Genomic DNA, 25,667 nt, shown 5'->3' on the forward strand with positions numbered 1-25,667 from the left:
AGGACAATACTGTAACACTTAGCTTCAAAAATCTGTTCCTCTGCATAGTATTTGTATATAACAATCTAAAAATATGTATATTGATCCTGATCAAGTACAGAAAAAGAGATTGTCTCTGTTTATACTTGTGGTAAACAATTAATCTTATTCTCCATAAAAAATAGATTAGTAGTAAGAGTTAAAAATAAGAAGTTACTGCTATATTGTCAAATGAGGTTGACAAATTTCTCATTAGATGTAGTGATTAAATTTTTAAAAATGGCTGAAAGGGATCAGAGATGTCTTAATGAGAGTCAGTGGGATATAATTCGCCATTCATCTCTTCCTTATAAAAGTCCCATAGGACTGTGATATATGTTAATAGCAAGTAATATTGCATCATTTTAGTGAAGAGAATTTTTTTCAGAATTTGAACTATAATATCACACAGGTATAGAGTTGAGAAAGAATTCTAAGGAAATTGAGGAAGTAAATTCTATGGTTTTGCAAAGTCCTTTATATATACTATCTCATTTCATCTTTACAATAGCCCTATGAGGTAGGTGCTCTTATCACACCCATTTTACACATGAGGAAACTGAAGCTGAGAGGTACCTAGATAGTTCAGTCAATAAAGAGATGGGTCTGGAGTCAGAAACATCTCAATGCAAGTCCAGATTAAGACCCTTGTTAGGTATATGATCCTGGGCAAGTCACTTAATCTATTTACCTCAGTTTACCCAACTAAAAAATGAAAATTGTAGAGACCAACTATCAAATGAGATAATACAAGATTTTAACCCAGGTCTTCCTAACTTCAAGAGAAAAACCCTACACACCCAAACTGGTTACCAGACTATTTTATTCTAAAATATACTCCCTGAAGCTTGCATGGGAGAGAGCATGGTTTGTTAAATAGAGTGCTCACCCTGGAGTTTAAAAACTTAGGTTTAAGTGTCACCTGTTTATTTCTGAGACTACCACAAGAGTGACATGGGACAGGCAGGTAGAGTTGCATTTTGTAAGGAATTTTCAAGTCATTGAGCTCACAGAACTATTTGACATTGTCTGAGAGATTAAATCTCATCTCTACAATTTAATCACAGTGTAACCATAATCAATTCACTTAACGGATCTCTATGAAATAGACAAAATATCCTTAGGACTTACCACAAAGGCTAAGAATTAATGTACATTATGTTTTCCAACCTTTATGACACTACATTATTGATGGTTATTACTTTATGGAGTTCTTCAAGTTTTGCGGAGCTTTGTGTGTATATATATTGTCTTATTAGGTTCTCACAACCCCGGTAATACTGGTGCCATTATTATCTACATTTTTCAAATAAAGGATAAGAGAATTTAAATGATTTACCCAAAAATTATACACCTAGTAAGATTATAAGGCAATATTGGAATTTCTTATTCTAGATCCAGTTTTCTTTCCACTGACACAGAATTGCCTGCACTTCCTCAATCCATTTAAAAATATAACCCCCCCCTGATGTCATAGGTCACGTAATAGGAGGTGGAAAACAAACTTATTCTAGTCTATGATTTTTCACTTGAAAGCAAGCCACAAATATAAGAGATAGACAAAATACCAATTAATTACGTCCACCCCAAGTTTTTGTTTGTGTGCTGGCATTAGGATGTTCTGCTGTACAAAGCAGCAAAGTCACATTCCGGGACTTCTAATATTTTGCTCTTAAGGATAGCAAACCACAAACTTCAGGGTTTTTAGCTTAGGTTTCACTGGTATAAAGACCATAACTTTGAAGCAATAATTTTTAGTTTTATCTAATTGCAGTCATAATCAACTGAAAGGACACTGGTCAGAATTCCTGGAGAAAAAACAAGTCCTGGACAAAAGAAAACTTAGTGACTGACTACCAAACTAGAGCTATCAATCTTAAGTAGTATATTACTAAAACACCGACTTGAAATTAAATGGCTTGCTTTATAGTCTCCTGTCAAAACTGTTGTCTTAGACCTAAGGGAAACTAGGTCGCTGGGAGAATATCACTTTTCAAAACAACATTGTAAATCATAGAAATGTTGCTATTGCTAGTGCTGAACATATATGGTCTAAGTTAAGTGCCTGAGCATATATATGTTTCTTTTCTAATGAGTCATGTCATTATCTTTGATCCCTTCTCAGCAATAAGGGTCAATTTTATGACAGAATGGGGTTTGAAGTTCAATCAAAAATCTAAGGTGGTACATGTATCGCTTTCATTACAATTCTAGGAAAACTACACAAGATAAAAATTACATAAAGGACTTTATTTGTATATACTCTCATAACTAATTCTAATATATTTCTATATATGTATTTCAGTCATATACTTCCTAATTCTCTCAATACACAATGAGTGACTTTAGGCTTGGGACAATCTATCAGAGGAAGGAACTGAGACATCTTGCTTGATATATCATTTCTCTAACAGAATAGTAGAATCTTAGAGGCTAAAGGTATCTTAGAAACTGTCTGGTATCTATTTGGTCTTCCAGTCTGAAAGATGAATCTTCACTTTAATGTTCACCAAAAATTATACTCAACCTATGAAGAACTCAAACTCTGAATCTCAAAAAGCTAGTTTATCTTTAATTGCTCTAATTATATAAACAGTGATGATAAATATTAAGATGAACTCTATCTCCTTTTAACTTATATTCTTTGACACTGAATTAAGTCTCCCATGTCAGGCTACAATAGAATCTTCATATACCTGAATTCACTAATCGTTTGTTCCCCTAAATATTCTTATTTCCCAGGCAAAATTTAGTTCCTTTCATTAAATTATGGGGCATGATTTTAATGTCATCACTATCAGTTTCCCCTTTATTGGTCACTAGGTCAAGAAATACAACTTGAAAACTTAAAACAGGGATTGAGAACCTTATTTTTTGCCAGGGACTATTTGGATATTTATAACATCATTTGATGGCTAGATTTTATCAAACATTTAATTAATTTACCCCTTAAAAAGCTGCTAGTTTTGTTCAACTTAAAGTCCCACATGTAGTTGCCTTGGCAATGCCACACCTATTCGATCAATGACCAGAGGTTACCACATCCCTGACTTAGATATTTTTAAATTAAAAAAAACATTTGAGGTACCTATTCAAAAACACATATTATATATGTTGTATATATATATATATATTCATATCACATATATATGCATATCATAACAACAAGGTAATCAACGTCATTTAGTCATTTCAGTTGTATCTGACTCTTCATGATCCCATTTGAAGTTTTTTTGGCAAATATATTGGATATCTTTTTGACAGTTCTTTCCTCTAGCAACCCCCATTTTTATTAAGCCAAAAAGAACTTATGTTTGGAATTTATTCATATTTAATGTTTCATTAGATCTTTTTTAATAATAAAACTTTCAAAAACTCTCTTAATTCATACCCATGAGAAATCACTATGATAGTTTCAAGAACTTCTGGGCAAAAAGTATTCCAGAATATTAATTTTTCATCTCTTAAGAAAAATATTCAGCCCCCAAAACCTCTCTCTCTCAGGTTTGGAGGGGAAAAGGGGAAAATCTTTCTCACCCAAGTTGCTATTATATATTATTTCTTAAATAATAATTCACAAAAATGAATCCTTACTAAAGCATAACCATCTGTCACTAAGCTATTTGGCTCTGTATCACAGCACGCATGACACTGAGCATACTTGAGGTGTGAAGGCTAGCTTTCATCTGGTATTTAGGGAATTTCTTCTTCTGTTTACAAGACACTAGATAATAATTTGTTATAGTTAATTAATACCAGATCTTGACCTTCCATGTATCTGACATTTTCACTGTGGTTAACCATCTGCTCAAAGACAGAAAATGTTAAGCTCCTACAGGATCTTTAAAAAAATACACTTGCTCAAAATGTAGAATACCCTTTAAGCAATTAATCAATAAGCAATTATTAAGCTTTTATTACAGACTAAGTGCATGGAGTTACAAATATAAGGTGAAATAATCCCTGATCTCATGGAGTTTATATTCTAACTGGGACAGAAGGGCAAGAGGAAACTAAATGTTTATATATAAGACATAGAATACAGCTAAAAGATAAATTTACAGGGGAAATACTTAAAGTAGGTTGGATCAAAAAAGATGATGAAGAAGGTAAAGCTGAATCTTGAAGGAAACCTAGAATTTCAAAAAATGGGTGGAGTATTTTGAAAGTAGAACATTCCAGAAATGATAGGCAAAGGAACAGAATATCTTATTTAAAAACTACAAAATAGTCTAGCATGGGGGAATAGTAGAATATAGATGGGAGCATTTTCTAAAAATACTGTAATATGGCAACATATTGAAGAATTTCAAATGTCAAACAGGCATTTATATTTAACCAGAGAGTAACAGCGAGCTACAATAATTTATCTAGTGTTCTGGGGCATGGTAAGACTTACATTTTAGGAAAATTAGCTTGCTGGTTATGTGGAATAAATATTACAATAGAAAGAGTCTTGCAGCAGAGATACCAAATAGGATGTGTTTATAATACTGTAGATGAGTTGTGATAGTGGTCTATTTATATTATTGCTGGAAAACTAATTGTGATTTGTTTAGATTGGAGAGAATGTCCATCATGTGTGGCAATGAAATGTTTTCCTTATCACCTCCATTTGGGAATTTTTTAATGAAGCAATACTGCCAAGGCAGCTAGATGGTACAGCAGATAGAGCACCAGCCCTGGAGTCAGATGGACCCAGTTCAAATCAAAATTCAGACACTAAATACTTCCTTAGCAGTGTGAGCTTGGGTAAGTCACTTAACCCCATAGTCTTTTGAAAACAAACAAACAAACAAACAAACAAACAAACAAATAAATAAATAAATAAGGAAGAAGTGATACTGCCTTTATATCCTAGGTGCTATACATATAGGTCTGGGAACAGTGCCTCATGAATCAATTAATTTATACCTAGTGTTAGGTACAATGGCAGAAAGATATGCCCTTGATGTTAGTCCCCTGCCATAAATCAATAATAGCAATCCTGAGATCCTAATTGGTACAAGAGTTCTTATACCCTAACAAGATCACAAATATATCACTGTCGTCACTTCTCACACTTATATATTTTGAGACACATTAACAAGTTGGAGTACGCATGGGAGTCAAGGGAGGATATTGAAGAAACTGCATACACATAGCCAAAAGCAGAGAAGAATCAATGTGATATGAATATTGCCTTTAATTATTTTAATAGCTGTCATGTGTAGAGGGCTTAGTCTTATTCCATTTGGCCTCAGTTGGTCCAGAAATAAAAAAAAAAATCAGAGACTAACAAGGAAACAAATTTGGGCTCACATAAGGAAAAATTTTATAAAATATTAAAACATTCTAAAAATAGAATTATATTCATTGTGAAGTAGTGACTCCAACATCAGGAGCGATCTTTAAGACATGCAAAAGATGGAGATTTGGTCTAGATGGTCTCTGAAGCTACTTCTCATTTTAACTCATATTATTTTTGGAATGCTTTGAAAAAGAATTCCTGGATTATATGGGGGGAAGTGTTCTAGATTACTTTTAAGGCTTTGGCTAACTGAAATAATCAGTTTTGTTAATAATATTATATAAAATATAAATTAAAATTAATTCTTTTGAATAACTTCAATTATTGTAAAATATTGATTAGATAATGAAAATCAAAAGATGCTAAATATTTTTTAGATTTCATTTGATCCTCACCCAAGGTAGATTCTTTTAGTATTCCCATTTTAAAGTTGGAGAACTGAGACAAAAATAAATTAAGCAGTTTGCCCAGGGTCATATAAGTAGCAAATATCTAAACTAAATTAGAACTCAGGTTTTTCCTGGATCCATGTGAGCACTCTATCCAATCTACTAAGAATTGCCTTGACAATAGCCTAAGTCATTTAATAAAGTTACTACTGTCTTTCTCATTATAGACTGCTTTAAATAGTAAACTTCCCAGTCTTTTATTAGTGTCCAAATAAACAGTTTGAGATTACTTTACAATTTGTCATTGGAAAATGTATTTCAGGATAAAAATGATTCATTCATTCAAATACTTAAGTAAATTATGAAGTTTTTCTCCATTTAGGAGAAGCCTTAATGCTCAAAATAAGTTTGACAAATATTGGCATGAAATACATTGGAAAGTTGACATCATGAAGATTTTTTTTTAATTTTGTGGTCTGATACTGTAATCAACAAAGACAGATGCTTTCACTACATTGTGTTCAACTATTTACTGTCTGCCACACCTATTTATTTTGAAAACAATTCAATTTGATTATATTGTCATGTATCCCACTTTCCAAAGACTGTATTCCAGGTCCTAGTATAAGTATCCAAAGAAATAACTTGCTGCCAAAGATATGATAAGAAAAATGGACCTAATTAGAGAGTTCAATTCTAGTATGTCATTTAAAATGCAGATTAAAATACATCACAAATATGAAATCATCTGAGAGGTGGATGAAATAAGCTTTTAGTTTATTCATTAAGATCTAATTTGTTCTTCAAAGAAGTTCCTCATTACCAAATTTTAATTTCTGTGGCTGAATATTTCCTGAACTTAAACCCCTTGATCTTCATTTCAATATCTAGGGCTCATTCTTCAGTATCCAATACAAATTTGTCAATGTCACAGCATCAATGAGCATTAACTTGTATTCTTGGGCTCATAATACAGCCCATATATTTACTTTGATCATTAAAACTAAGCCACAAAATGAACCCAATGAATCTTTTTCATGACAGTCTTCCATTTTTCATTAAGGAAAAACATGTAGGTTTATACATAATCATTTTTCACTTTAAAACACTATTTGCAACCATTTCTTATCTTGATTTTAAAAAGCAATTTGGAGAAGTGTTTAACTTAATAGATTTATAACAACTAATTGATCTCAGAGGCTTCAAATACAAATGATTTATATAATAAGCTTCCAAAATCCTCTGCTTTCTAGAAAGCACATTGGGTGCTGGGAAATATGCATTGCCATCAGGTTCAAATAAAGTTAAATCCATTTCACTTCCTGGATTTATTTCACTACCCACTGATCTGGGAAAAATATGGGGATTAAAAAGAAGTTTATTGGATAAAGTAAAATGGAGTATAATTAAGTTAAAAAATTATTCCATTAAAGAAAAGCAAATTTTGTTGCAAATGTCATTCTACACTTTAAAAGATCAAAGGTATAGTCATTGTGATATTATAATAATCATTATTATTAGCATCATCACCATTATTACCATTAAAAATTAGGCCACTGTAATGACATAAAACTGTTGCTCTATTACATTCTGATTTAAATACATTTGATATTTTTCATGACATACAATGCAATTTAGAAAGGAGTACAACAATTCTTAAACTAAGGGATAAAAAATATTAACTCAATCATGAATATATTTGAAATGAAAACATAAATGAAACTTTTCTGCTAACAGATAATTTGAGAACATACATACTTGTGTATGTGAGCCCATATATGTGTGTGTGTATGTATATGTATGATATGCATATGTATATATATTTATATGGAAGGAGGGAGTTGGAAAGTTGGGGAAATGGTCATGTTTTTCATACCTGTCATCATTCTTTATATCATCTACATTAAGTTTGACTGATACCGCTGTTCTCCTTCATTAGTTTAGATAATTTTAAGAAAATGTCCTCTTACCTGTTATAACTTTTAGGGTTTTTTTTTTTTGCAAGGCAATGGGGTTAAGTGACTTGCCCAAGGCTACACAGCTAGGTTAATTAATAAATGTCTGTAGCTGGATTTGAACTCACATACTCCTGACTCCAGGGCTGATGCTCTATCCACTGCACCACCTAGCCATCCCCTGTTATAACTTTTAAATGATTTTAAAACACCTATTAACTGAAAAGAATAAATTAATTCAACAAGATCTTAGTATGCTAGGAAGGCAGTCCTAAATACAAAGAAAAGTCATCTATAGTTTTCTCATGATTGGATTGGTTATGATGAATTCTAAGGTTCTTTCCAGCTAAAATATCTCATTCTATTGGGAACAAATTGTGCATTCCTACAAAAGCAGGAAATATGGTCCATGTCTTTCAGTATCTCCCAGAGTACCTAGTATTGGATATGCTAAGTCACTAATAAATGCATTCTCCCCTTGACTTGAGGTGATCAAAAACCAAAACATTTCAAAACAAACCAAACATAGATGATGAATTTCTAAGCATATTGAAAAGGGAATTTTGGTGTAAATGTGAGTTAAAATAAATCATCTCTGTGGTATTGTCCATATCTGAAAATCAATAATATACAACTGTTATATAGCAAGTGTATGATATACAGATATGTTGGTGAATGATAGCAATGTATTCATATTCTAAGATTATTTCTAGTCTAGAAAAATGCCAAGTTTTATAGGACCTTTTAATTATGAATTCAAGCTGCTGTCATTGATGGGATGATATTTATCCTTTGTTCTCAAAGAAGACCATGACATCAGGAAGGTGATGCCATGACATGCATGTGAATTACATTTGTATGAAAGGAGTGCTATGCTGTCACCAGTCTCACTTTCTCCAGCAGAGTGATCTAGTCCAATGGCCCAAAATGAATCAGGATGATTGGAGATGATCTTGGATGTGAGGCAATCAGGATTAAGTGACTTGTCCAAGGTCACACAATTAGTTATTGTATCTGAGACTGGATTTGAACTCAGGTCCTTCTGAATCCAGGGCCGGTGAACTCTCTTCTTAAGTGTTTGTGAGTACCTCCCTTATACTAGAAAATATAGGTTCCTACTAGAAATTTATGACCATCTAAAGTTCCACTGGAACATTTCTATGTGCAGCACTTCAAATGACTGATGAATAAATTGACTCTCTCGAAGTGCTGCATAACTGTAAGACTTGATGTGAAAATATGGTAATAGATTAACTTATTGATAAAGAATTGAACAACCTTATCATGTGACTTGGGAAAATATGTGTGCGTGTGTGTGTGTAAGATTCAATAATGTTATAAAAATAAAGCTATGAAAATTTAATCTCTTAGAAGTATTTCCCCTTTGCTTTATAACATATATGTCTATTTGGTTTATATTAAATTAATCAAAGATAAATCATAAATTAAGAAATCCAAGCTATTCTCTCTTACTTTTCTCCCATACATCTCTGTCTCCCATATCCTGCTCAACTCTGGATGTTTTCCATATGGAGAATGAGTTCTCTCCTTACCTCTTTGCCTTACACAAAACCTCTCTTCCTTAAAGACACAGAGCCACCGTGAACATGAAACCTTTCTTGATTTCCCAAAATGTTGTGCATTCTCTCCCAAGACTTTGTATTTAAGTAGTCTGGGTTCATTTGTTATTCTCATTATATTTGTCCTATAGATGATATATAACATATATATGAATATGTATAAATACATGAAATCTCTTCCTCCCCTCCCCCGCTAGAATGCAAACTTCTTGGGAGGGGGGATTATTTCATTCATTTTATTTGTATTCCCATAACCTGGTCTAATTAACAAATGTTAGCTTTTTATGATAAAATTTTAAAAATCACTGGATGTAGTCTTTGAAAAGTGAAAGGAAAGACTTTTACCACAGCATCCTGTTGGAGGCTACCTTTAAAACTATTCAGTAATCTCCTCATTACCAAAAAAATAAAAGAAAGTTGATCTTATTGTAATGAAAACAAATATATTTGCCATGTGCAAGATGATCTCTATTTTAACTTGGGGCATTCCACAATGACAGCACAGAAATGGAGAATCTTTGCCTTGTCCATTTCTCTAACATAATCTCCTAAAGAAGGAAATGAGGAAAATCTCTTTCTCCAAAGAAAATAGCACAAAGTATGTAGAGTAAAACCATTTGTCCCTCCCAAGAGAATGGCACTTCTGTGCTCCAATCACCCAATCTGCATAGCTGTTTTCTAGGCATTACAAATATAGTGTCTAGTCATTCTCCTCCTGAGCAACAGGAAACACCAACACTACTCACACCCACAGGGTCAGAAAGTAGGACAGCTTTTCTTTTATTTCCAAACTTCACCTTACCACGTATCTAAGGGTTACTGTTATTAATCTTGCCAATTCTTTAGCTCATTCTCAAAGACATTAGGCTCAAATTAAGCATTGACTTTTTTACCTCAAAAACTTCTTCGTCCAAAATCCTTGTTCCAAAAACTGTGATCCCATTGGTGTCGACAGCTGCTTTGTCACTTCTCGGGAGTGGTTTAGAAGTTTTCTTCTTGCAGTCAACAATCATAGTCACAGTTTTTTTCTCCACGCTGATAGCAATCCGATGCCACCTTGAAAAGACGCACAATTCCTTTATGAGCTTTAAAGATACCAACCCCAAAGCTATTTATTTGGAAATTCCAAATGATTTAGGGTGACCCTATCTAAGCTAAGAACAATTAACATGCATTTTAAAATGTAAAAAAAAAGAAGAGGAATCTTTATCATTCATTTGGACCGGCATAGGTATTTTCTCAATACGCATAAATGAAGCTTTTTTTCCAATTTCTTGGAATGGGAATGCTGTGCACCTGCCAATGGCCCCTCCTAACAAATAATTTTAGTGTTAGACATTCTAAAGGACAGGAAAGAATTTCAAGTTATGCAGGTGGTTCAACTGTCTAGGTTACTGATTACTGCCAGTCTTTTACTTTACTTTGTGTTGAAGAGACACAAGCATAATCTCATCCTGTCCAGATGAGGGTGGCAGATAGAAGTTAGGGTGGGATCTAGGGTAAGTAAAAGCTTACAAAGAAAGTTAATTCCACTTATGAGGGAAAGTCCATAACCAAGATCCCCAGAGAATGACTATAAAAGGGTGTGTCTAATAATTGAATAATTTATTCCATCTGAAGGAACTAAACATTGTAACCCTCAAAGATAGTGTGTTCCTATCTTTATTCAATATTTATTCTTAGTTGTCTTGCTTCATTTTTCCAGTTTAATTTCAAAATTGTACTAGATCACTATTGAGCTACTCTGGGAAGATTCCAAGTTTCAGACACAATAACTTTCCTTCTTTCCAGAACTGGCAAGAAATGGGAACACTTAAAAAAGCAGCATATCCAACCCATGTGTGGAGAGAGAGCTTCAAATCATCCTACAGCTACTGGCTCCAGCTAATTCAGGGACGGTGATGACAGACTTGCGGGGAGACATTTCCAACCCTTTTGGAAACATACATACCCTTGCTGTACAGTATAATGATGAATTTTTATTAAGAATATCTGGTACTAATAGAAACCATGTGAGTGAAGCTGCTCACTTGATTTTTTTTTTAATGCCACCAGTCCTCTGGTTAAGACTTTATATTTTTTCCATGCAAAAGGTACTTGATTGATATTCCAGAAGCATCTAGGATTTAATCCATGAAATAAGTAGAGAAAAGTTGGGAGACTCAAATGACTTGGAAGGACTACTGCCAAAGGCAAAGTATATTTCCATAGACCCTCATTCTAATTTCTCTGATGGCACACTAGTGAAATATCCTATATCTTTTTAATTCCCCTATATACTTTCACATTATAATTTGTATCAGAGTGATTTATGGACATGTCTTCTTAACATCAAAAGACTGGTCTTGACATTATGAACATTCCCTTTTTTCAGCTATAACAAATAATGAAGTTGTCCTGCTCTCTGTATTAGAGAAAGGGATACTCCCATCAATGAAATAATGAAAACCTGAAATACTGAAGGGGTAAATTATATTTAAATCATTAGAATACTGCAAGAAGAAACATCATCTCATTCTCTTTTGTGTTTCTGCAATGTAATTCTTTGAGTATAGTAGATATTTTACAAATATTTGTAAATGAATGAATGAATTTATTCTGAATTAGGATGGGAGTTTGCTTAGCTTGACTTAAGTAGGCTAGAAGTAAACTGAAGTGTGTGTATATATATGTTCACTTTTTTAAGGAAAAAAGCTTACCAACAAATCATTTCTAATATTTTACACCTACACTTTTATCGAATAGAAAATATTAACTATTTTCCATTTTGGAGTGGTTTAACAATATTAAAAGAGGATTAGGATAAACTCTAAAAGGAATTAATTTTCTGAAATTAACCTGTGAATCCAAACAATAGTGAAATTTAATAAGTATGCCATAAATATATAGGTAACATTTGGATTTGTAAATATGAGCTCTTTTTCAGAATTTTCTTGTGATGTCTGATTATAGCAAAAAAGTGTTTCTACATCAAGAATTTATTTAGCTTAACATTATCTTTCTTGAAATGATATTTATAAAACTTCATTAGTGGATTTTGAGTACCATTTCATTAAATATCTATTTCTATGACAATTCAAGGAGATTAACACTGACAGAGCTAGCTCACTATGGATCTGAGTAGCATCTTGGAAAAAAATATACACATGTTAAAAATGGAGATTAAATTTTGCTTAATATTCAAATTGTAATGAGCAAAACTCTGACTCAAACGTCTGTTTTTAGCTTTATAACATCAAGACTTTTTGTTACTTTAAGCTCTAATCCCTGATAAACCAAGCACCTAGAACAAGACCTGACAAAGTAATACAATATATGCTTCTTGTGATTATTTGATTAATGATTGTCTTGGCTAAATGCAAGGATGTGAATATCAACAAAAGGAGCTAAACTATTTATATTTAAATTTTCTGGGATTATGATTCTCTCATTCATGGCATTTTCCATCCTGCTGCTATTGCACCAAAGTATGGTTTTTCTACCTCTTGAGGAGAATAGTTATATGCTGCTACTGTGTCTGAAAAGATCTTGTCAATCATTTATCCTATAGTCCTTCTCAAGATCCCTGTGACTTCCCAGATAAAGACAACCGTTCTGGTCATCACTGCCTAATATGTATGATCTAACCATATTTTTATTTAAGATCTTTAAAGATTAGCTCTGCATCATTTTTTAAAATTTTTACCCACAGTGCTCAATTTAGTGCTTGATACATAGAAAGTATCGAATATTTTTATTAATTTGCTCATTCCTTCAATTCATTCATCAAGTCTTACAGTTTTATTTACATAAGGATCCCAGATTCAGAAAATATACTTTTGCCTTTTAGAACTTTACTTGTGTTCCTATAAAAAAGGGGGAATCACTTAAGACACATGTAAATAATGTCTAAACATTAATATTGACAATAATTTGAGGGCGGCTAGGCAAACCAGTGGATAGAGCACCAGCCCTGGAGTAAGAAATACCTGAGTCCAAATCCGGCCTCAGACACTTAATAATTACCTAGTTGTGTGGCCTTGGGCAAGCCACTTAACCCCATTTGACTTGCAAAAACTAAAAAGAAAACAAACAAGCAAAACAAGACAAGACAATAAAAGTGAAAGAGAAAAAAATTGCCCATAACAGTAAGGCAATAGATATTTTTTTAAAAATCCACAATAGTAAGATTCAAAATCAAATTCAAAGAATAATTTTGAGGAATGTAATGAATCTCATGGAAACATTACTTTATTTTCCTTCCCAAACTCAAAAATCAAATGAGCTTACTAATTATTTTCAGTGAGGTTAACAGGTATTTATTAACCACCTACTGTTTGTCAAGCATTGCTTACCCCTGTTAATATAATAAGTACTTACTTCCCATCAGCAATGTTGACAGTTCTGAAAAGAGGGTAGTCTTCTGGGGCAGGTTTACCATGTTGATCTTCATAGAGGAAGACAGGGGACCTTCCAACCTCAACACCAACTTGTTGAATACCCTGCTCATTATAGATGGATAAAAGGAAGGATTGGATTCCCTTTTTGGGCTTTACTGTAAATAATATTGAAAAATCTTGAGGAAATGTTCCACCTGGTAAGAAAAAGGAGAAGAATAATTACTTCTAACCAGTTCTATCTAAGGAATTTTGAAAAGTAATTGCACTCTCTAGTATTATCAAATTCTTGAGTGCAATTGACTATACAAATGCCCACATTCAATAAGATACCAGTGGTTGAGTGTTGATCAAAGAGGGGAGAGTGATTTCTAGCTTGGATCCAATAAAATTACATTTTATGCAGAAATCAATTTCAAGTTATTTATTTAAAAAGTAATCATTAAGTTCAACCAAAGATGTAGATGGAAACCTGGATCACAATGCTAGTACAAGCTTAATGCATAATAAGAATTCTACTTATTATGTATTGAATGAGTAATTCAAAGTATAATTTTTCCTAATTTGGGGAAAACAAGGTAAAATTTAGTGAGACATAATGCTATGAATTTATTCTTTGTTATTTGAAAAAATAAGCAGAAATAAAAATATTATTATTATTAGTTTTTTGCAAGGCAAATGGGGTTAAGTGGCTTGCCCAAGGCCACACAGCTAGGTAATTATTAAGTGTCTGAGACCGGATTTGAACCCAGCTACTCCTGAATCCAGGGCCGGTGCTTTATCTGCTATGCTACCTAGCTGCCCCTAAAAATATTATTTTAAAATCCTTTTCTTCAATGAAAGGAAAACATTGACTTAGAATTGTGACATGTGTTTGCAAGACATTGCCTATAGTAGAGAAGTTCATTTTCTAATTAAGGTAAGATGAGACATAAAGAGAAGTCTTTGGAAAGATTTTTTTTTGTTTTTTGTTCTCCTCAGAATATCACAAGGATGGTGAGTAGTCATAAAGCAACTGATTGGTATGTTCATTGTAGTAATGGTAATATTGATATGCTTAAAGTTTCCAGAAAACAGGGGAATAGGAAGGAAGAAAAAGGGCATCTTTCTGGCAGGATAATGGTATGAGAATGGTGGTGGAATATCATTTTGCATCTGGGTAGAGCTATATATGGTGACCTCATTGAATAAATGATCAATGCTTTATCATAAGAGTCTCAGTACATTGCTCAAGTGGGTAATATAGACTTAATAAATAATGGGGTTTTGTTTTTTGATGTAAAGTTTATGATGATAAGTTAGTTTCAAAATCTTCATTATTACATAACTTTAAAAATTTATTCACAGATACCTAAATATTGGTCATTTGTTATAATATTTTGGGGGGATGAATAAATATTCCTGTATTCAAAAGTCCTGTCATATTAGCAAATTTCAGAGGTATAACCAGTCAATTACAAATATGAGACAATAGGTTAAAATGGATCTCTAAACTTTACCCCATGATATGTTCTCTCCATATTAATATTTTATATATTTTCCACATCTCTCAGTTTTACATATAGAAAGCAAATACCTCTCTTGTCTCATCCTTGATAAATATGTGTTTGATTAAATTTACATTTATTCTAATACCTGGCTTAAAATTTTCCAATAGTATCCTAAAATTAATATTTTTGAAAAACCATCTTAGAAAATCCATTAGAGTAAGGGGGAAGGGGAAGTGTCAGAATTAGAATCAGGAATGACATGTCCCTGGATCCTGCCTCTGGCACATATTGAGGTATGTGACTAAGAATTATCATCTGAAAAACAGGGATAATAATAACTGCAGTACCTAGTTTGCAGCAGGATTGTGAGAATACCAAGGTAATAGATTTAGAGTAAGAGATTATAAAAGTCATCAATCTGAATCCCTGTTTTTTACAGAAGAGGAAAGTGAGGCATAGTCATGTTAAATGACTCGCCCAAGGTCAAACTGTCAGCCTCAGAGGCAGATTTTTCAATCTAGAACTTTTTGACTCTAGGTTTAATGCCCTACTAAATACGTTGTACCAACTCTGTGAATCATGAAACCTGACAAAACCTGAAAAAACTCAATAAGTATCCATTATTGAAGAGCCATATTCTTTTTTGTAAACTAACATTAGTAATCATAATCAAGAATGTTTGGACAAATTTAATATATTATTCAGCATAAGAAAATCTATATTCTGTCATAGTAGTACATTAAAGCCAAAGATTTTGGGGGGACTATGATTACCTTTAAAGTCGTCAATATGAGGGAACAATTGGGTGGTGCAGTGGAAAGAGCACTGACCTTGGATTCAGGAAGACAGGAAGTCAAATATGACCTCAGATACTTTTCACTAGCTGTGGGGAAAGTCACATAACATTGATTGCCTCACGTCAAGGACCATATACAGTCATCTTGATTCACATCTGACCACTAGACCCAGATGGCACTGGAGGAGAAAGTGAGGCTGGTGATTTAGCACAGCACTCCCTCATTCAAATCCAATTCATGGGCTTGTCAGGGTATCACTTCCCTGATGTCATGGTCTTCTTCAAGAACAAAAGAAAAAAAAATCATCATCATAAGGGAGCTGTGGAATATTTCTATATGTCCTTAATAAATCTTTAAAATTTAGCATTCCATGATTTTGGTAAACTATCCCATAGTACACACATTAGATTATTGTTATGTAAAAAAGTATTTCATTTGGTTTATTCTAAAATTCCTTGTAAAGTTTTACTATATTGTATTTTATTACAGCTTCATTGAATTACCATGTTTGAGAGTAATACCTACTATTTTCCTATTCTAAAAGTCTCCTCTGGGGCATCTTTCTGGATGAATGCCTTAATGGTGATTCCCCCAGTTTCCTTGACAATAATTATTTGCAATTAAAGCACATATCTGGGTCAATATTCAAAACTTCCATAGTGGAATTCCTTTAAAATTGTAAGGTAGAGGCTATTGTAAAAGTTGACTAGTGTCTATCTTGCCAGCAAATTCTAGAACATCAAAGGTAGTGTGCTATGAAATCAGAAGCAAAGGAAATGGGTTCATATCCAAGCTAGGTCATTTGCTACTCACTCTTAAGAACAAGAGTAGGTCATTTCACATCTTTAGATCTTAGTTTTGAGGGGATTGGGCAAGAAGAGTTTGAATGTGCCTTCAATGTCTAAAGTTGTAAATTTAATATCATTATTAGATCTACTGTAAAATGTACTTTGATGTAGTAGTTTAATAAAAGATGTACAAGGAAATTGATGGAAAAACCACCCACAATCTCATTCAGTCAAATTCAAGATACCCTTTACCTCACACCTAGATTATTCTTCTAATTAAAATCCCTTAATAGCATTTCATTACCTGACTTTACTTCTATGACTTTACTTGTCCAAATTTAGTTTGAACCGCAACTCAACAGGATACCTTTATGGCTGTGGTGAGATTAATCTCCTTGCTGTCCCATGAACACTCATTATTCATTAATAACCGCATTCTTTCACTCAGATTATTTCCCCTTCCCTGAATCATTTAATTTCCCTTTGAACTATATAAATTCTTCCTGTCCTTCAAAACTCACTTTGAATCTTAACTAAGAACAGTAAATGATGTTTATGGAGTACTTTATTTCATTAAAGAAATATGGCAGAGAAATGGATTTCAGCTGTTTGTTTGGAAAGCCTCCCCTACAATTATATGGGCATGGTATATAGCACAAAGTAGTAAGGGAATTTGATTTTGGACTTATTTTTTCCCAGGAGCCATGTAAGTTGTCATTGTAGTGTACCCCTGCCAATAGTTATGACTTGTCTTTATTATCCAGGGGAACAATACCAGTGGAGACACAAGTCCATGTACTTGCTATAACCAAAACTATACAATCCATTACATCTCAGAAGCTAAAGTTACTATCATTGAGAGAAGAAAATTCTTGTTGAAAGTCCTCTTCTCTGTCAACTGGTTGAAAATAAGAATCTGATTTTTTTCAGTTGAAATGGCAGTAAAGATTTGCTTGTACATTGACTTTGTCTCTTCTTAATACTCCTAGAAAACGCAATCACTTGCTATCTCAACACCACACCTTACCCTCAATCCTGTCTCAGAGGCAACTGGAACATAAGGCTTTATAACCACTGACCTTGACACTGCATCCTAAGGACCACCAGGCACTGCTCACTGTTCTCTGTTCTACTTTTGTATCCTCCAGACTACTGGACCTTGACATCATCCCTGACTTGGCATTCCAAAAGGTGCTTTTCTATCCATCCTGAAGTTGAATTTTCCTATATGGTCTGTACCCCATTAGGATGTAAAAACTCTAAGAGACTGGCTTGTTTTCTTTTCTGTATCCATAGAAACTAACACAAAAAACCTAATATACACGCCTTCCTTCTTTTCTTTCTTACTTCCTTTTCCAACAAATCTGTGAGAACAAGCATTTAAGCAGTGCCCACTATGTGATAGATACTTTGTTGAGTGTTTTTACAATTATCATCTCACTTATTCCTCAGAACAACCCTAGGAGATAGGTGTTATCATGAACCCCACTTTGCAAATTAGGAAACTGAGGCAGAGGGAGGTTAAATGACTTGCCCAGAATTAGACAGTTATTAAGTTTCTGAAACAAGATTTGAACTAAGGCCTTCCTGACTTCAGGTTCAACACTTTATCTAGTACCACCTAACTGTAAGGTAGCTAGTGCAAAATCACTATTATTATCATTATAGAGAAATTGAATATTTGAGAAATAAAGTAAAAGACCTAGGTAGAAAATGGAATAAACTGGTTTCACTTTAAAGTCTGTGATACCTGTTTTCCCTCCAGGGTATCAATGGTTTTTCAACTTCAGTACAACACAGAAATTTTCCATAACCATCCCCAGGTCTCATCAATGGTTCTAGGTTCCTATAATACACTATTTTTCCAAATATTCATTTTTAACTCTGATATAGGTACTTCTTCCATCACTGAAAATCATGACACTGATATGCTTTTAAGAGATCTTTGAGAGATCTGAGAGTGACTATGGCTGAAAAGAATGTCTACTACAGCCAAATTCTATGACACTAGTTAAATTTGCACAATGTTGACAGATAGCAGGAGTGAGTATACTTCTGGATAAGACAATCCTTGAAGCCTTTTCACCTGGGTAAGAACCCATAGGTTTCATTGCCTTCAGGATCTCAAAATCACTTCCAAGTCACCATGATATATCAGAATGGGATTTTAGAGAACATGCTCTGTCACTGTGTTCACAGGCAATATAAGCTGGCTGGTTGATTGACTGTAACGTAACTACATATGTTTTCACTCAACTCTCTTGTGAATAACAGCTTGTATTTGGGAGCTATTTGGCTAGTGTAGTAAGTACAATGAAGTAACTAGCTAGTAGCATGCCCAAATGCATGTTCATAGGCTCAATACATATTCAATTAAACCATCAATTCATCAATATTTTAAACCAATTGAAGTACAGAATGTTTAAAAAATGATTGGAAATATACACCCTTTTAAAAAAGCAAGATATTCAAGAGGAATAAATCACAAAAAATCTGAAATTCTGATAATTATTTTGAGTATGAAAAGGGGGTGGGAACCTAAAAATATAACAATAAGACTACACAGTATGCAGGAGGTGGGATATTATATCTGGGAAACCACAAATTAACTAATTTATCTGGACCTCTTATAAGCAATGAATATTTCTTCCTAGACACTAGATGCTGAGCTAGCAATGAGGAAACAAAGTTAAAACTTGAAAGTAATCTGGGCAATATAATACAGATATTTGATTATGATATAATTTAGAGAGAAAGAAAATATCTAATACTAACAAAATTAGAAAATATTTTCTTCAAAATATGTTCCTGGGACTAAATTCCAAAAATGGAAGAATAGCCTATACAAAAGCAGAAAAATAAAATTTGGAATGCTGATGAAGAAACATTGTGAAAGTTTCTGGGAAATGAAAAATATCTGCTCGCAGGGAATTGTTGAGATAGGGAAAGATATGGTTTCAAGGTGCATTGTTTGGATAAGGGAGTGATCTAACCCACCTCTCTTCACAAAGTCTCCCAATATCTCAATATTATTTCCCAGAAGTCCTGAGTAAGTGAACAACTTAATCTAAAGTCATGGGGTGGTGACCCAGTGAAGGCATTGTCAAAATTGTGATATGGACCTCACCCATAAAGGTCTTAAATGGGATATAGGTATGGAAAGTGATAAAGTAGGACTTCTGATTTCTTGTTCCCAGTGCTCTTCAGGGGATTCCAGAGTTACTTCATTAGCTGCTATTCCACTGCAATGAACTTCCCCAAATCTTTTTCACAAGAGCACCTACTTCTTCCCCTGACCCCTTCCAGAAGTCAAGTGTTCTGTTTCCTACCAGGGATGATATAAATATAATCTAAGATTGAAAACATATCATTTTAGAATGAAAAACATATCAAGCTAAACTAATGGAAAAGATGGAGAGATGTTGCTTGATGTTGTTACAATTGGGTAGAGTTTAAAGTCTCTAGATCCAAAGTGATAACCCTATTTCACATGAACAAAGATCTAGAATCCTCTAGGAATCTGTCTCTGTCAAGCTATTTTTCAAACATTTTCACCATGATTTATCTAAGGGCAAGATTCAATCCCATCACTATTAATAATAAGTACATTGCATTAGGTTTTAAATAGTCAAAGACAATTAAGTTTTAAACATCCAAACAAAGTATTTTATACCTTGTGATCTTTTTAATGAGTTATAAATTCTTTAACCAGGTTAAAAATCTTGTTCAAAGGGGCAATTTGATAGCACAGTAGCTACAGTGCCATTCCAACAGTTAGAAAGACTCATATTCCCAAGTTCAAATCTCACCAACTACTAGTGTTGAGACTCTGGGCAAGTTAATCCTCAGTTCCTCATCTGTAAAATGAGCTACAGAAGGAATCCCTAAAATCAATGAAATCATACCCTATCCTTAAGCCTACTAACTATGGCCAATGTGTAATGATTAATTTTCACCTTCAGCTTGGAAAGAGGTCTCTAGTAGTCTAGGGAATGAAGCTTGCATTTTTAAAGGGCCTACTCCATATTTTATCAGCAATTTCAAGGAAGATAAAAAGTAAAAACTTATAGATGTATATGGATTCTTACCTGGACCTTTTTAAATTAAATTCAAAAATATTGTGAAAGATTCAAAAAAAAGTAAAAACTAAATATAAAATGTATTAGGAAAAAATGTAATGATTAAGGTAAAAGGTAATGATTAAGACTAGATAGACAGATAGATAAATAAGGCATTTATTAATCACTTATGTGTCAAACACTTAAAAATGTTAAACTTGATAATTAAAAGATAGTCTAACAGTTAACTCAAACAATAAGAACTATAATTATAGGAGAATGAGAAATTCAATAGAGTTGTAATTCAATTCTTAATTATTATCTGTCTCCCTCTATAGGATGGCAAATTTTATGGGAGCAGTCACTTTATAACTAATTATTAATCAGAAGTAAAAGGTTATAAATTGAATTGGAGTTTTTTGAATTGTCTTTCTTCTCCAATATTTTGTAGCATATGCAAATATGGAGATATGGAGCAATGCAGATTTCTAAAAAGATATTAAACTAGACAGTGGAGATGACTGGTGTATGCTTATAATATCTTCTCCACCGTTAAATATCAAAATAATAAAGACAGGTATCTTTCAAAATGTGAAATTAAGGATTTTTTTTAGGTCAAATGCTTATGTGTGTTGTTTTTTTAAAATTAAATTTTATTTTTCCAATTACATACAATGGTAGTTTTTCATTATTCATCCTTTGAAAGTTTTTGAATTGCACATTTTTCTACTACCCTCCTCTCCCTCCCTATTCATCACAGTGATGAACAATTTGATAAAAATCATGCATGTAAACTTGTATTTAATATATTTCCAACAGAGAAATTAGAACTAAGGAAAAAGAAAAAACAGAAAGGGAAAATCATAAAAGTTTAAAAAAGTGAAGATGGCATGCTTTGCTCTGCATTCAGACTCCATAGTCTCATTTTGTTTTGTTTTCCTGAGTAGATGGCATTGTCCATAGCAGGTTCTCTTAGGGTGATCCTTGATCTCTGAACTGCTGAGAAAAGCTACATCCTACATAGCTGATCATATTACAATGTTCTTAATGGGTACAATGTTATCTTGGTTCTATTCATTTCACTCAGACATCAGTTCAGATGTTTTTCCATGCTTCTCTAAAGTTTGACCACTCATAATTTCTTATAGAACTTGTTGTCATTCCCCAATTGATGCAAAGTAATAAAGGTTTCAAATTGTTCCCTTTAATACATGCTAAACACTGGATTAAGTAACTTTTCAATTGCTATTTCATGTTTCTCACAACAGCTCTGCAAAAGAGGTGCTATTATTTGCCTCATTTTACAGTTGAGGAAAATGAACCAGACAGAGGGCTAAATGCCTTGCTCAGAATCTCACACATTTAGTAGGTATATAAATCAAATGTGGACTCAGATGTCTTTGACTCCACTTGAGCTCAGAATTCCATCAATGAAACCACTTAGTGGCCTATAACAAGATGATTATATATAAATATGGATTTATTATATATAATATAAAATATATCATAATATATAATATTATATGATAAATATATATGTATAAAATAAACCATTTGACTGTTTTCCATTAATGTTCATTTAGTCATTTAATCTATAACTTTAATTTGTCCAATGAAATTAAAATGGAAGAGCAATTGGTACCATGAGGGATTAGTGGAAAGATAAAGTTAAAAAGGCAAACAGCAGGTAAGGGTTGAAAGGGATGAAGAAAACAATGATTTAAAAAGATCTCAGCACCTGCCTTGCCTGAAAAGTTAATTTGAAAGATATGTTAAAAGTGCTTGAGGCAGGTGGCACTAATTCAAATTGCCTGGGCAATGTGCATTCAATCTTCTAACACACTATGAAAAACAAACCAGGGAAATCTACTTAAAAGACAGAGAGATTGAGTGTTAATATTGTTCCAGATGATTTTATTTTTCCATAGTTAATAAAGTACTGTATCCAAAATAGTCATTGCTACATGTAGGAATGGAACATGATCTTTTTAAAAATCATGCTAAATTATTGATTTGCTATAGATTTTCTCCTTGGAAAATGTTTTTATTGAATAGTCATCTTAAATCAACAATAAGCAAAGCAGAATGAGCACTTTACATCTGTGAATAAAGGGATTAACCTAAATTCTCATTTATAACTATTTTTCTCACTAATGCTAGTACCCAATTGATAAAACACAAATAACTCAACTAAACTTTATAAAACTTATAGAAATATTTTATTAAAATAATTTCAGGCAGGAGAAAATGAGATTTGAGCTAAAGGTCATAACCATTTGATGGGGGGAATGCAAACTGAATAAAAAATCATGAAAAATAAAATAGTATGGTATTAGGCAAAAAATAATATTCCTTCCTCTGTTCACTATATATTTCACCTGGTTACACTATAAACATTAATTATAATCTTGCAACAAGGGATCAATGATACTGTATTATTATATTTTTGCTGCAAATGAATATGCCAAGAGAAAAGTTATAGATTGTTGATCTTGGTCTATGTTTTCAGAGGACTAAGTTATTCCAGGTAAAAGTCAATCTTCTGAAAAAATGAATCTTAAGAAAACGGAAAGTTCCTTTATAGGTAATGAGATAGTACATGTGAGATGAAAGAATATAGCCACCAAAGCAGGAGCAGAGAGGAAGGACTGAAGGGAAGAGGAAGACATATTTGATAGTTGCATACCTAAAAGTAACAAAACAATTGTGGAGCAACACGAATTGCAAGGAATCTCAGAAGTCATCTAGTTTAAACCATAAATAGAAATCCCTTTTGAACCAGTAATCTGACAAACTGAGACCTGAGAAAAACCTTAATTTAGAAAGGTCAAGGTCACCCACTTCATCCTGGTCATTTCAAGGTTGTACTAACTTTTGTCTTGCCAGGAAACTGATGACTTCAAGGAGAGAATAAGGCAGACAACTTTGTGCAGCTCTCACTCCCTTAAATCCAATTGATTTGCAAGACTTAATACTCTTGATATCATTGATCTTAGTTCCTTAGCACTTCATTCCATTTTTGGATAGGTGTAATTATTAGGAAGTTTTTCCTTCCATGAATTCAAAAATCTACCTCCTTGAACATTTCACTGCTTGTTCCTAGTTCTATCAGTCAGGAATAAAGCTGAAAAATCTAGCCCCTCTTCTTCCTCAAAACATCTCATTACCTACATACAATTGAAATATTTTATTCTGCATGCTGAATATTTAGTGTCTCCAATAGAATCTCATAGGGCACGGTATCTTGTCTTCTCACCATGTGGTCACCCTCCTCTAAAAACATTCCAGTTTGTCAAATTTAAATGCGTAATGCAGAGTAGGATGCAATATTCTCCTTTTACACATCTTTCTTAATAGTAGCACTACTAAGATTCTCTTAATGAAATTAAGATAGCATTAGGGCAAAAAGGCTTAGTGAAGGGAAAGTTTGCCTTGGATACAGGAAGATTAGAGATCAAGAAGCCTTGGAAAGACATGAGTTGATAGTGAGTGAAGTGAGCAGAACATTGTTCATATTAACAGCAACACTGTGTGATAATCAACCACAATAGACTTGGATCTTCTCAACAGTACAATGAACAAAGACAATTCCAAAGGACCCTGTGATGGAAAATACCATCCACAATCAGAGAAAGAACTATGTATGGGTCTGGAGGCAGGCAAAGCATACTATTTTCAATTTTTAAAACTGGCTTTATACTTTGATTTTCTCCCTCAAGGCTTTTTTTCCTGCTTTTGTTCTGATACTACTTGCACAATATGGCTAATATGGAAATATATTTAACATAGTCATACACATGTAACTATATCAGATTACTCGCCGTCAAGAGGAAGGGGCAGGGAAGGGAAGAAGAAAAATGTAGAACTCAAAAATCTTACAAAAAGGGAAATGTTGAAATTATCTTTCCAACTATAGCTGCAAAAATAAATAAATAAATTTCTTTTTCAAACAAAAAGATTGAGTTTAAGACTTACCCTGGACATATGTTCAGTGTGTGACACTATGCAAGTCAATTGACATTTCAATGTTTTATCTATTTCCCTAAGATTATATATTGCAGAATGGATAGAGGAAGTTTCCTTTTTTAGAGAGTTCACTTTGTCATTGAATACATATATCACTAATCCATAAAGACAACTTATGTTATTCAAATATGTTATTCAAAAGGTAAACTTCTATTATGTGCAAAAATAAGGTCTGATGGCAAGAGATTAATCTCTAATTCAAAGAACTTCTATGTTAGATTGATCATATGTAACATGTTACTTTTCCTTGTTCCCAAATGTGGAATTGCTCAGAGAAATCACTGTAGTAATATCTACATAAGAAGGTGAAGAATAAACATTCATTACAAAAAAGTATGTTTTGTTTACCTGATACAAAAAAAGAGTTAAATTTATTTCCACAGATTTGTGTTACTGTCAGTATCTTTTCATGACTCCTCCAGTGGAACATGACTTGTGAAATTGGTGTAAAGGCAGAAGGGTCAGTGATTGCCTCCCTTCATTTGTGCTACAGAAAGCTTTCAGACATGAAAATTAGAGCATCCAGATTGGGACTGCCAAGGATAGTCCCATAAATTTAAATGCTAGAAAAACATTATAATGACAGTATTTACTCTGACATTTAGGACTCAAATGAGCAGTTGCCATTGTCACTGAGAGTTCTATTTTTTTCTACTCATTTAAAAAGAGGCTGAATTACCACAGAACTTGTTTCTGCATAAAAGAAGGAAGTTGAAAACATTGCTTTTATAGATCCCTCTTTGAAAGAATATTTGTCCTTAGCAATTTTTTAAAAGTTATGGTATATAGCTGGTTTGTTTTTATTGCAATGCTAATCTGTTGTATTTCACACCAGGGCCAGCCTTTCATGATAACACAATTGAGAATCACTAACATGCTTGCTTAAGAAACATCACAAAG

General features: G+C 33.1%; 1 protein-coding gene across 1 annotated transcript in view; it reads right to left on the minus strand.

Moving 5' to 3' along the window:
- LOC141489455 (uncharacterized) overlaps window positions 1–25,667 on the minus strand; it is a 216,996-nt gene that overhangs the window by 158,866 nt on the left and 32,463 nt on the right. Inside the window, exons 3-4 of the mRNA XM_074190069.1 lie at window positions 13,592–13,805; window positions 10,126–10,288 (exon numbers count right to left, since the gene is read on the minus strand). Of these exons, the coding sequence (XP_074046170.1) occupies window positions 10,126–10,288; window positions 13,592–13,805 (377 nt within the window). The remainder of the gene's footprint in view (window positions 1–10,125; window positions 10,289–13,591; window positions 13,806–25,667) is intronic.

This window comes from Macrotis lagotis, chromosome 5 (genome assembly GCF_037893015.1).
Source record: "Macrotis lagotis isolate mMagLag1 chromosome 5, bilby.v1.9.chrom.fasta, whole genome shotgun sequence".
In the NCBI taxonomy this organism is placed as follows: domain Eukaryota; kingdom Metazoa; phylum Chordata; class Mammalia; order Peramelemorphia; family Peramelidae; genus Macrotis; species Macrotis lagotis.